The sequence below is a fragment of the Gymnoscopelus microlampas genome (genome assembly GCF_963454915.1).
Source record: "Gymnoscopelus microlampas genome assembly, chromosome: 12".
Classification (NCBI taxonomy): domain Eukaryota; kingdom Metazoa; phylum Chordata; class Actinopteri; order Myctophiformes; family Myctophidae; genus Gymnoscopelus; species Gymnoscopelus microlampas.
In genome coordinates this window covers 39,694,238-39,708,073 of record NC_139949.1, presented here as the reverse complement: position 1 = coordinate 39,708,073, position 13,836 = coordinate 39,694,238, and the positions used below count along the sequence as shown (strand labels likewise).

Sequence of the window (13,836 nt, the reverse complement as noted above, 5' to 3'; positions counted from 1 at the left end):
GGAAAGCTTGCGACCTGTCTCTTTGGGTGCTATGCACCATACAGAAGGGTTACAAACTACAGTTTTGCATGAAACCCCCGATGTCAGACAAAGTGATTTTCTCCAGCGCGACAGGCGCTGCGGCGATCACGTTAAGAGAGGAGGTTCTCTCTCTCCTAAACAAAGGCGCCATAAGAGAGTTGTCCCCAGATCAGAAACGCCTGGGTTTTTACTCAAGATATTTTCTGGTCAAGAAAAAGGGGGGGGGTGTACGTCCCATATTGGACCTGAGAGGTCTACACAGATTTCGAACGAAATTCAAGTTTCGCATGCTGACGAACGAGACGCTTTTACGCACGGTGCGTCAGGGCGACTGGTGGACCAGTATAGACTTGAAGGATGCGTATTTTCACATTCCCATCTACCCACCACACAGAAAATTTCTGTGCTTCGGGTTCGAGGGGCGAGTGTACGAGTACACGGTTCTCCCGTTCGGGATGTCCCTGAGCCCCTGTGTTTTCGTGATGTCTATGAAATTAATTCAAGGACCCCAATGGAAACAAGCCCGCAAGGACTTTTTTGGCCGGACCTTTTAGACAAAAGCATTATAAATGTAACTGTGTTGTTTTACATTCTTTTGCCTAATAAAAATTTCAATCAATCAATCAATCAAGAGTGCACCCAGGCGGCTATGGCCCCCTGAGGAGACAGGGAATACACTTGTCGACGTACATCGACGGTTGGCTACTGACAGGGGGCTCCAGCCTCTTCTTGCTTTTTGCCCCCAGTCAGGCTACTGTTGTTTTCACCTATCGGCTACCTAGCCTCGCTCGACAACACTGTGTTGCTTAATGCAGCAGGTACGTCAGTGTTACACTGTTTTTTGTACTGGTCAGGCTCAGTACAGCAGTAACACACTGTGGTTGTACCGGTCAGCTCCCCTGGACAACAACGTGGTTTTCCACGTACCTTTACATGCCTCCTATGTCAGACACAAGATGTTCCTCCCATGCGGAGAGGGAATGCAGCCATGTCTCTGAGAGAGAGGGACTCTCTCTACTGAGCAAGGGTGTCTTCAGAAAACCGTCTACGAATTGGAACCTAGAGGTTACTTAAGTAACCCCGGGTTTTCTCCAGTTTTTGGTGCAACTGGTTTTCGTGTGTTTTCTGGCCAAAGAAGGAGGGGGGGAGGCTATGTGACCCTCTCTGGATGAAGGGGTCTCATCAAGTCTCTTACGAAATTCAGTTTTCGTATGCTGATGACCGTGGCGCTCCTGCGCACGTTCGGTCAGGGGGACAGGTGGACCAACGTAGCCCTGAGGGGCGATTACTGTCGGTTTTTCACTGTCGGTTTCTAGAAAGAGCGTCTTGGTTCCGTCCCAGCAGACCTCCCTTATGGGGTTCTCACTGGACTCGACCACGCTCGCAGCGCGTCTGTCTCAGGAGTGGATAGACGGCTTCCTGTCCTGTGTGAGGCCTTTCCGTGTAGGAAAGACAGTCACTTACAGGCTGTGAGTGCAGGTGGCGGGTCTCATGACTTCGGCCATACACCTGACCTGCCTAAGTAGGCTATTTTGGGACCTTTCAGAGGTGGATGCGGGCTCTCAGGATCCCGCCTACTGTGGACCCTCGACAAGGTCTGGTGTCTCCACTTGCATGGATTCACTTTGAGGTGCGCGTCAGCGGTTGTCATGTCCTGGTCGGGACGGGCAACACTACAACCGTGAGCTCCGTCAACAGGCAGGGAGGCTTAGGCTCCTGTGTGTTGGACGGCCTGGCCCGTAAGCTGGCGGTGTGGTGCGACCCGCGCCTACTGTCAGGCTGTGCGGTCCACGTCCCAGGTCCCCAGAACGGCGGGGCGGATCTGCTGTCCGGGGGAAGGCCTTGGTACTCGGATTGGTCACTTAACCGAGAATAGCGAACCTGATTTGGACCAGGTTCGGCCGACCACAGGTCGATTTGTTTGCCTCAACAGAGAACGCGAAGTGCTCTCGCTTTTTCTCGGTGAAGGCAGCGGACTTTTCGTTGGGGCTGGACGCAATGGCTCACAGGTGGCCGAGGGAACTGCTATATGCATTCCCGCCGCTGGAGCTGATCCGCCCAACGTTGGAGAGAGTCAGGCTCCAGGGCCTGACCGTACTGCTGGTTGCTCCGGGTTGGGGCGTGTGGAGGTCGGAGATAACTCCTCTGCTCTACGCCGAGCCCTGGTCCCTCCCTCCGATAACGGACCTGCTGACGCAGGTGGGGACCGAGATCAACCACCCCAGCCCCCGGGACCTAGACCTGTGGGTCTGGCCCGTGAGAGGGCCAATCTAGATGCTTGTGGCCTGCCCCCTGATGTGATAGCTACTATTCAGGGGGCTAGGGCCGGATCCACTCAGGCTGCTTATGACATAAAATGGAATATTTTTGTGTCATGGTGCCAGGAACAGTCACCGGCGGTGGTGGCTTTTCGGGCGCCAGTTCGTAGCATTCTGATTTTCCTGCAGAGCAGGTTGAATCAGGGCTTGACCTTCTCGACGGTCAAGGTGTACTTGGATGCCATCTCCGTCTGCCACGAAGGTTTCGAAGGCGGGACGGTTGGCGATCGTCACCTGGTACGGCGGTTCTTGGGCGGGGCCAGACGGACCAGGCCGGGTAACAGGCCTCTGTTTCCGGCCTGGGATCTGGCGGTGGTGCTGAATGCACTCTGCCTTCCCCCCTCTTTTGAACCCCTCGAGACTGTGAGGCTCAAGGTGTTGAGTCTGAAAACAGTCTTTTTGGTGGCCCTGGCTACGGCCAAGAGGGTCAGTGACCTGCGTGCACTCTCGGTGAGTTCGGAGTGCTTGAGGTGCTTTGGGGATAGCAGACGGGTTCTGCTGACACCAAGCTTGGCGTTCGTTACCAAGACCGGGGTGGTTGCACCGGCTCCGGTCGGATTGGTTGCGTTTCATCCACCTCCTTTCGCTTCGGCGGAGGATGAGCGGTCACATTGTCTCTGTCCAGTGAGGGCTTTGAGGCTCTACTGTCAGGTGGCGGCGCCTGGTAGGTCGCAAACACGATTGTTTGTCTCCTACGGCCGGGGTGACCAGCGGAAGGCGATGGCCAAGCCGACGCTTTCCAGGTGGATAGGTGAGGCCGTACGGCTCGCCTATACTAGTAGTGGGGCCCCAGTACCTGTTGGACTGAGGGCGCGCTCGACTAGGGGATTGGCTGCGTCCTGGGCCCGCTCTAGAGAGGCTTCGGTCCAGGAGTTTTGCACGGCTGCTAACTGGTCGTCTCCTTCGACCTTTGCAGCTTTCTACAGCCTGGACATGGCGGCTTCCTCGGTGGCGCACGCAGTCCTTGGCGTGGCAGCCTCATCTACTTGAGGTGCCTTTCTCCCCCTGATGTGATCCCGTGGGGCTAACAATCTGTTGGTCCTCGGGAGCAGGGGGGCCCTGTTCCCTTTTTAGGAAGTTAGTAGGTGACGTGCCTTGTCTTCTATTAGCTGAATGGGGAAGACTTCGGTCTGTCAGGGTTTCTTTTATCTCATCCCTTGTGCCGTGTCCAGGCCCGGTGGGCCTGGGCGTCCCTGAGGCAGGGGCCCGCCGTGTGCGGGTCCCTGAGCCAGTTGGGGACGTGCGGTTTTTCTGGGGATACAATGTTTTTAACGCTTCCGGGGGGTTTATAGATCCCATAGGGAGTGTCTCACGACAAAACGACAAAGAACTAGAGGTTACGTAGGTAACCCCGGTTCTTTTAGTTTAGGAGTGAGACACTCCCCAAACACCCCTTTGTTTCGCCACTGCGAACAGAGGACCTGTGTGGAAGAGGAAGTTGACGTCACGACCGGGGCCTCTTATGCCCTCCCGCTGAGGGGAGGGGATGGCCGGTCGCGTGACATACCCTCTAGCCCAATAAATGGGCCCCGGGAGCGTATTGTGTAGCTCTGTTGCATCGCCAGATGGCGCTGTTTCCCATAGGGAGTGTCTCACTCCTAAACTAAAAGAACCGGGGTTACCTACGTAACCTCTAGATTCTATTATAGAGTGTAATTTGCACAAAATAAGCAATCTGCCAGCTTGAGCTCGGAGAGCAATATTCTATTCGGGGTGTCACCAAAGTCGATCAATCGATCGATCGAAATGAGCAAAAATCTAATTGAATTGAATCGTGACCTTAAAAATTGGAAGTCAAACTGCTATCAAGAGTGAATGAATATGCTGTTTGATGTGGTGACTGCACACTATTTAGAGAAGCCCACTGTATGGCAGAAGGGTAGGAGAATCGTGACACCCTTACTAAGCACCCCTGCTTGTATAAATAATCCATTTTACTACTAGTCCAGTCCAAAGATGTAGGCTCTCTGGGAGTAACATCAAGCCGAAACATATATTTTTAATATATAAAACGGGGGAAAAAAACCCCCATCACTTTAGTATCATGGTTCATTTTCAGTGGTGGAAAAAGTACTCAAATCTTTTACTTAAGTACTAAAGTATCAATACTGCAATGGACTCTGTTACAAGTAAAAGTCCAGAATTCAAAATCTACTTGAGTAAAAGTACAAAAGTATTGGCATCAAAATGTACTTAAAGTACCAAAGGTAAAAGTACAAAAATATTTGAAAATAGCCTAGGTATAAAATAGGGCTAAAGTGGTTAATGTATGTTTTATAATGTAATAATTTATATCTGCAAAGTAACTAGTAACTAAACTTTTCAAATAATTGTAGTGGAGTAAAAGTACAACATTTGCCTCTGAGATGTATTGGAGTAGAAGTAAAAGTATTGGAAATAGGAAATACTCAAGTAAAGTACAAATACCTCAACATTTTTACTTAAGTACAGTACTTAAGTAAATGCACTTAGTTACTTTCCACCACTGTAATCATTTTCCTTGTACAAACTCACCCACTGCCTCAGCCAGGCCAAACACCTTCTGGTTGAAAGCGTCAGTTTTATCCCAGCTGTAGCTGTACAGCAGGTTAGGGGCCGCATGGAACCACTTCTGCACCAACAGGCCCTCCACGGACACCTTCAGATGGACTTTAGACAGAGACAGTGGGACCACAGCGGGCGTGAGAGTGACCTGCAGAGGGCGTAGACAGGGACAGATAGAAAGATAGGGAGGAAATCACAAACAAGGGTAGATAGAGGGTGAAAACGTCTAAGAAAGATAAATACGGTGGTGGAAAAAGTACTCAAATGTTTTACTTAAAAGGTTAATGTAATGTAGAAGTACTCTGTTGCAAGCAAAAGTCCGGAATTCAACATTTACTTGAGTAAAAGTACAAAAGTATTGGTATCAAAATGTGCTTAAAGTACCAAAAGTAAATGTACTAAAATGTTTGAAAAAAGTAAAGTTTTCAAATAATTGTAGTGGCGTAAAAGCACAATATTTGCCTCTGAGATGTAATGGAGTAGAAAAAAAAAAAAAGAAGTCTCGCTAGACGACATCGAAATCTCGAGATTTCAATCTCGTCTAGTGAGACTTTTTTTTTTTTTTTTTGTGTTCTGTCACTATGAACGTCAGATCTCACAAAAAAAAAGCTAAAAAAAAGCTATTAAAATACGCGATCTAGCGCAAGGCCTATCCACGCACGTTTTAAGCTGTGGCGTACCCGGGATGGAGTTATGACATTTTTCTACTGTGCCATTCATCCTAAGATATCATAACGTCATAGAAAAGGTAAGAAAACCTTAGTCCAAAATTCCCCTTTAAGTACAGTACTTGAGTAAATGTACTTAGTTACTTTACATCACTGGATAAATACATACATACACACACGATTTAAAGCTACATTACACAAGTTGTTATGTCCTCTCCCGACAGAGTAGAGCTAATACAGCAACTGCAGCGCCTGTGATTGGGCTCGAGCCGCGCACGGTCACCCACAAGGGAGGCCAACCATCTTCCGCTCGGTCAAGCGGAAATCCGCCCCTTGGCCAATGGAAATATTGAGCTTAAGAGCTTAAGGGCAGTGCCTAGTCAGTGGGGGGGGTGTTGAGGCACTACAGTATGTCCTCCCGTTGGGGGCTCCTCACTGGCAGTTAAGCCGGTAGGGCACAATAGCAGTGGCAACACAGAAATGTGTCGGGAGGGTACATCGGCACGACGACAAAAAGGGCTATAGGGAGAATTAAAAAGGGCTAAGAATAATTGGCTACTATAAATTTAGAAAACCTTAAATAAACATCATTTGTAGTACTTCACCTTCAGCAGAGAGTGGTAGCCATGTGTTCTGGAGCTAAGGTAGCTAAGCTTCAAGTGACTGCCTGGAATATCACACTGCTCATGGACGACCTGAGGGAGGGAGAGAGAGAGGGAGAGAGAGAGAGAGAGAGAGAGAGAGAGAGAGAGAGAGAGAGAGAGAGAGAGAGAGAGAGAGAGAGAGAGCAGCATAAATATTCAAAGTAATCCTGTCTTCCATCCATCCACCTTTATGCTCCAGAGACGCAGAGGAAAAGGTTGGCTAATTGGACAGGGGGATGCATGGTCCACTGATCCTGCATGCTGCCCGGTTTGGTGCTTGCCTCTGGCTGGATATAATGGGGCTGTGTGTATATCTGTTCTGTTCACATTCGTGATGTCTGTCCGTGTGTGTGTGTGTGTGTGTGTGTGTGTGTGTGTGTGTGTGTGTGTGTGTGTGTGTGTGTGTGTGTGTGTGTGTGTGTGTGTGTGTGTGTGTGTGTGTGTGTGTGTGTGTGTGTGTGTCTGGGGGGGGGGATACAAAGTAAAATCCTCATTGTTAATTTAACCACATTATCCCTGGTGTCCCTATCTTGGGAAGGCAAAAGATCTTCAAAAAAATGTTTTAGTTTTTTTTTTCGTACAGCAAAAATAGTTCTACCAGCTCACAACGTGTCACATTGTAAGCTATTTTTCACTATTCTTTGTACGACAAGGTATCTAGTTGAGTGGTCCAAATTTTTCTCCAGAAAGGGGGGGTGATATAACTACGGTACAAATTGACGTCCTTCCAAGCTTCTGATGGGCGGTCTCACGACTTTTCCTCGGAACCCGTGCACCTCCAGATGTCCTGACTCTCCGAACTACCGGACAATTTTCCGACGTCGGAGGGAGTATGTATTGGCCTATAGCAGGGGTCTTCAACGTTTTCAGGCCAAGGACCCCCTAGCTGAGAGAGAGATGAAGCAGGGACCCCCCTCGATATTGTACAAAATTGTGTTTCAGATTTTTTTGTTTTTGTTTACTTGGTCTGCTCTTTTTTCCCCTCTACACCTATTCCTCTTTGCCAAAAATAGCCGATCTACAAGCTCACAACGCCTCGCAGCGCGAGGCGTTGTGAGCTTGTAGATCTGCTATTTTTGGCTAAAGTTCTCCTCCGAAAAGGAATGCTAGGGTTGCTAAGTGTTTAAGGTAAAAAACAATAATCATATCACACAAAGATTTGCCGGACCCCCTGTAGTAACTCTGAGGACCCGCTAGGGGTCCCGGACCCCCTGTTGAAGACCCCTGGCCTATAAGATTTGACTGTGCTACTGTACAGTACCTGTGTCTCCGGTATCACAGGTTTGACTCGAGGGTCGGAACTGAAGAATTGGGACAGCGATGACGTGACCACTGTGGGCGCAGGCCTCGCGTAGCCACTCAGGTCACATGGCTTAGCCCCTCCCCCTTCCTCTGATCGCATCACCACCGTGTCCATGACGACGAACTGCTTCCACGGCAGCCACAGCGTGCGCTCCTGGGGAGCGAAGGGTGCACGCTCGAACCGCAGCGTCACGCTGGAGCCACCGTTGGCGACCAGGTCGAACCTGAGAGAGAGAGAGAGAGAGAGAGAGAGAGAGAGAGGGGGACAGACAGACAGACAGACAGACAGAGACAGACAGACAGAGAGAAAGACAGAGAGACAGAGTTGCAAGGATGAGAGAGATACAGTAAGAAATGACAGAGAGAGAGAGAGATAAGATGGGTAAACTGTGTATTCCTGCACTCATCTCATTGCTGTCAGAGGAAACCGTCTAAAACCCGTTTCTTTTTTATTATTATTTTAAAAACGATTTAAAATAGTGAAAATGTAATATCTAATATCTACAAGCCGATCTCTTGTAGATCTGATATTTTTGAAAGGAAAAACATGAAAAGAAATGTGGAGATAATATCTCGTTGCTGTCACGCAGAAACCTCATATTATGAGGTTTCTGCGTGACAGCAACGAGTCTGCACCATGCTGATCTACTGTACAAAGGAGATATCTTTAAATATATCAGAAAATTTGCTGCTATTTTGTTTTGCTTTTCATATATTAAGCTATCTTTTTTACACAGCAATTATTTTCAACAGCAAAACCAAAATTGTAGTTATGTGTTTGTATATGTGTACTGTATGTTGACAGCAACATTCACAGCACTACACATTTCTTTATTCTAGTAGGGCTATGCATTTCCTTTTTGTTGTAGTTGTTGTTATTTCACACTTGCTTTGGCAAGGTTGGTAAACGTTTCCCATGCCAATAAAGCCTCTTTGAATTGACTTGATAAGAGGGACAGCGACAGCGACAGTGAGAGAGAGTACATGGTACTTTGAATTGACTTGATAAGAGAGACAGCGACAGTGAGAGAGAGGTAGACAGTAGGGTGTATTCTTCTCTCATCTCTCGTCTCATTTTATCTTCTCATCTATCTTGTCCATGTTGTTCTTGTATACTGTTAGAGTGACCATATTCTGAATCCCCAAAGAGAGGACACTCTGCCCGGTCTCTTGCAGATACTCAAAAGATACTAACTCAATGGTGCTTTATAAATCTAATATATTTATTGAAAGTGTGCCTCTTCCTTATGAACAAAAAATTGAGCCATGTAACAAAATATCTCTCAATAACAAGTCTTAGGTTAAAATGTATCTCTATAATGTAATAACAATAATATAAATACACAATAGAATAGTAGCCTAAAAAACATGATAATTTAGCAAAAGGAAAAAGAGACTGAGCATTTTTATTCAATGTGAGAGCTCAGTGCATCTTTTGATCTTCCACAGCCACTCAGTTATTATGTGCACAATTGGTTTTACACCCACACACTGCATATTGACAGTTCCATTGAATTCTTAAGATTGACACTTAGCTGAAAAAAAATTGTTTTCTCTCTGACTAAATCAACTCAACTAAAATTGTATTCATAGAGCACATCTTAAACTAGAAAAAGTGCTGCTCGGAGCACAGGTCTCCGCCAGGTCAGGTACGTTATTGTGGGCCAGCAATGTTCGGCATTTGCCAATCAGGATGGAATATGAAAAATCTTACGGATCCGTCTTGATGTTTGGACTAAAAGGGTGGCATTTGTTCCTCAACGTAGTGCGAATGTGCGTGCAACTTTCACCACAATCGGACACGGCGTTCATGATTTGTGGCATTTTGTTCAAAACGGGCCACTCCTGCAAACTTAAGATGTCAATCTTAGCCAATCAGGATGGAATATGAATAATCAAACAGATTCGTCTTGATCACATGCCCACAGGGTATAATAGTTTTTATGGTTCCACTGAAATTCACTCCATAGACCATATTCACACAGCACAACATTGGATAAAATCTGAAGGAGCAATATCAATAAATGTGTTTTACATACAGTAGGCCTCCTCGTGGCCCTATAAAAGGCAGATGTGAAAAATGCACAAAAACAATTCCTCTGCCTCTAGTGCACACAAAGTAATAGGCAGATCGGTGCAGTTATAGGTAAAAACATGAATTGGCCTGTTATAGCGCCACAATGAGGCTGATTTGAAAGGCCAATCTTAGCCAATCAGGAGGATGGAATATGAAAAATCTGAAAGACCCATTTTGCTTAATGACTATAGACTATAGAGTGTACCGTTTTGCGTGATGACAAAATCTGTAAGAGTAATACAAAAAAATATGTTTCGCAAAGATCGACCTCCTGGTGGCGCTATAACAGGCCGATCTGAAAAATTCAGGGCAGAGGTTCTGATCTGGTAACCAGGGAGTGTGCGTGGCTGTGTGCACGGTGCCGTTTCGCTGCGATCAGCCCTACAATGCCGGAGATTAGCTGCTCACAGACAGACACACAGACACACACACACACACACACGGACGGACGGACAGGGTGCAAAACATAGTCTCGGCCATGCCTTTCGCCTGGCGGAGACAATGATCGACGCCAACCAAAGTGCTATACAACACAAGGTTCAATCTATGGTCTTGGAGTGTCAGATTTTTTAAAAGTTTTATTATCTTCAATCAAATCAAACACAAACGCCACTGCCGTGTGTGTGTGTGTGTGTGTGTGTGTGTGTGTGTGTGTGTGTGTGTGTGTGTGTGTGTGTGTGTGTGTGTGTGTGTGTGTGTGTGTGTGTGTATGTGTGTGTGTGTGTGTGTGTGTGTGTGTGTGTGTGTGTGTGTGTGTGTGTGTGTGTGTGTGTGTGTGTGTGTGTGTGTGTATGAGTGTGTGTGTGTGTGCGTGCGTGCGTGCGTGTGTGCGTGCGTGCGTACGTGCGTGCGAATCTGGTGGTCTCTGTGTGTATGTGTATGTGCTGTATACTTACATGCCATCTGGCCTACTAACGGTGTATCCATAAATTGATGCAATACCAATGGTGATGTTGACACCAACTAAAGGTGTTCCATCCATTGTCATGACTTGGCCTCGAATAAGTGATGCAGAGCTGAGGGGAGAGAAACACAAAGAGATGGAGGAGAAAGCAAAGAGATAATGAGACACAAGCTATTGAATAAATTGTAGCTGTCGGGTGGCAACCTTGAATGTCCAAAACCGTTTCCTCTGTTTCATGCTTTAGATAGGCCTATCTTTTTTCTTTCTTTTTTTTCATTCCACAGTGTAGAGAAACAGGAAACAGGGATAGAGACCAAGATGACATTTAGCAAAGGTATGCCGGGCCCAGGAATCGAACCCGGGACTTGCTATCAGTCAGTCAGCCATCAGAGCCTATGTGGTATACGCCTCAACCACTCGGCTTTCGGTGTCCCTAGAACTAGATATATAGTAAACAGTATAGATACATTATAGAAAAGTAATGCACACACCCTGTCCACACCAACATGTTGTTTTATGTCTCAGTTCCTGAGATATGTAACTTCAATCTTGACTATGATTGCAAACTTGACCTTTGACCTTTTCAACCCATAACTTCATCATCTCTTCAGGGCAGCCTGCAGACAATTCTCATCATTTTTCATGAAAATCCCACCATCTGTTCTAAAGTTATTTAGCAAAGAGACAATGCGCTGCTGGCAGGTTAACACTTAACCTGCTTGAATTATTTCAGATTTTTTGCTGTTGTCTGCCAGAGATTTTTCATTGAAATTAAAAAAGTACTCAGGAGCCGAGATACAGAATTTTTAAGTTTTAAGTTAACAAGGAAGTGGATAGGAGTCTAGATCTTCGAAAAATAATATCTCCTTGGTCTTTGGGTCAAATAAAAAAATAAAAATAAAAAAAAACATTTTTTTCCTTTTTTTTTTCTTCTAAAAACGCATTTATGCGTTATTGGCAGGCAAGTGATGGACTCAATAGAACGCATATATGCGTTAAAAACTGTATTGAAAGACGTACATCCATTATAGTTCCCTCATTGGCTTACCTGCTGTTAAAAGGGTTGCTGCCTGGTATGATATGCGTGGCATCCTCCCCGACCAAGAGCTTGATGCGGTCATAAAACGCCTGTGGTTTCTGGCCCTGTGATTGGCTCTGCTGGATGATTGACAGAGGGTCAGGGGCCCCTCGGCACAGGGAGTTGGTCAGACAGGGGGCCTGAGAGCAGCAGTCAGGGTCCAAACAGTCAGCCAGGCCATCTGATAGGACAGACAGACAGACAGACAGACAGACAGACAGACAGACAGACAGACAGACAGACAGACAGACAGACAGACAGACAGACAGACAGACAGACAATCAGAAATACATAAAGATAGCCAGAGATAAAGATAACTATATAGTTTGACGGGCAAGACAGAAAGAGATACAGGTGGAGAGAAACAGGCAGAGGGAAGCACTATAGGGCAGATGGCCGATATAGACAGACCAGCACACATAAGAGAAGACGATTATCTCCATTTTAAATTAATTTTGAACTTAACTTAGCGAATCCTAAATAGTGCTGTTGTAGGACCGTACTTTTCTAAAATGCTGGTGTCTAATACAAACTAATCATGTCTCCAGTGCCTCACCTCCCTCGTTGTCCTTGCCATCCGAACAGGCTATCTCCATGGCGACCGAACAGTCAGCCCCCCGCCAACCTGAGTGACACTCACAGTGCCACACCCCCCGTCCCATGGTGCACTGGCCATTACCATTACACAGACCCGGGCAACCGTCTGAAACAAGGAACGCAACACACACACACAAAGCATAATAAGCACAACATGAGTCAACTGAGGGTCATGATTTAATATGAAAAATAAATAAATAAAGGGCCGAGACTTCAAAAAGATAAGCCCCTCTGGGAATGGTAAGCCTGAAATGAGTGGTGAAGCATATAAAGAGTGTGATAGTTGGGTCATAATAGAAAATCTATGCAAGTCAAAATTGTCGCTGTATCCAGCCTTGAAACTCGTTTGGTCTAAATTAAATCAATACTTTGAAAGACTTCCTGAGTCAAGGTGGCAGCAGCAAAAGAAAAAAAGAATTCTATGAAAACGCCTAGAAAAAGATAAAATCTCACTGTGTACAGTTTGTGTATATTACTAGATTTTCAAGCCTGAAAATCCAGTCCTATATTGCTCTGATCTGATGGGAGTGCAATGGTCACAGAGCTATGGCCATTTGAAGTGTTAAACACTGCTGTAGTGCCCCATATGTGTTACAAACGTTTTTGGTGTGACTATTTTATTGGCAGAACCCTGAACAATGTTTGTGCCTATATATGCGTTGTGTTGCGACACGTTGTGAGCTTGTAAATTGGCTATTTTTGGCGGTCCAAGTACAGCGACAACTTACTAAATCTAGAGGGTTTAAATGGTTAACAACCTGTATTATAGTACGTGTACGTATGAGCTGTTTGAACTTGTAAGGAATGTGTCATTGATTGATTCCCAAAAATAAGGAACAAAGTGTGTCCCTAAACAGTTCAATAAGTTCGTCCTTTAGTTTCCAATTAAGGGACAATTCCTTATTTCAAGCGACGGTTGGCAACCCTATTCACCACTAAGTGGCAGTGCGTAATTATAAGTAGGCTAATAAGGATACTCAACTGGGCAGAAGTAAAAAGAAGCAGTACTCCATACCAGTGATACCACTCCATACCCAATTCAAGCACTGTCTGTAACAACTTTATGCAGCCTGGCATGTTATCATTAAGCACATTTAAGAACTGTTTTATCAACCAAGACGGCAAGGTCATGAAGCGGGTCTGGCTTATCTCTCTCTGTCTCTTACTTCCCTTTCCTGTTCATTAATAGTCCAATTTCTGCACTTATACAAATTTAAAGTAACGTCTGAGAACAGCCCCTATAGACTTAAAGAGGTGGTGCCATGGTTTTGCATTTTTTCAGTTTTTCATGTGTCTATGAGGTTGATAGAACTTCATTAAGCCTCCCTGGTGGTGTTTTTATGGTGTTTTATGTCTTCTCTGACTATTTTGAGTTTCTACCTGGAGGCTGAAACCTTGAGGGTCAAACGTGCCAATAAAAAACAGCGCTTTAGTGACATAGTAAAAATCACTGGGATCACTGAAAATCACGGCACCCCGTCTTTAAGTGTTGTAAAGTAGTCTGTGTGCAATATTGTTTTAGCAAAATTGCCAATTTACTGTAATAAAATGTACGGTTTTGATCACTAAACTGTGTTTGTTTTTGTGTGTGTGTGTGTGTGTGTGTGTGTGTGTGTGTGTGTGTTAGGGCTTTCACCAACGAGTCGACTAGTCGACTAGTATAACCACTAGTCGACCTTGTTG

The 13,836-nt window shown here is 45.8% G+C and overlaps 1 protein-coding gene across 1 annotated transcript in view; it reads right to left on the bottom strand.

The window, feature by feature from the left end:
* LOC311057329 (teneurin-2-like) overlaps positions 1-13,836 on the bottom strand; it is a gene marked incomplete at its 5' end in the record, with an annotated part of 126,484 nt that overhangs the window by 36,505 nt on the left and 76,143 nt on the right. Inside the window, 6 exons of the mRNA XM_084074284.1 lie at positions 4,854-5,031; positions 6,157-6,246; positions 7,457-7,721; positions 10,471-10,590; positions 11,527-11,737; positions 12,113-12,259. Coding sequence (XP_083930410.1) covers positions 4,854-5,031; positions 6,157-6,246; positions 7,457-7,721; positions 10,471-10,590; positions 11,527-11,737; positions 12,113-12,259 — 1,011 coding nt within the window. The remainder of the gene's footprint in view (positions 1-4,853; positions 5,032-6,156; positions 6,247-7,456; positions 7,722-10,470; positions 10,591-11,526; positions 11,738-12,112; positions 12,260-13,836) is intronic.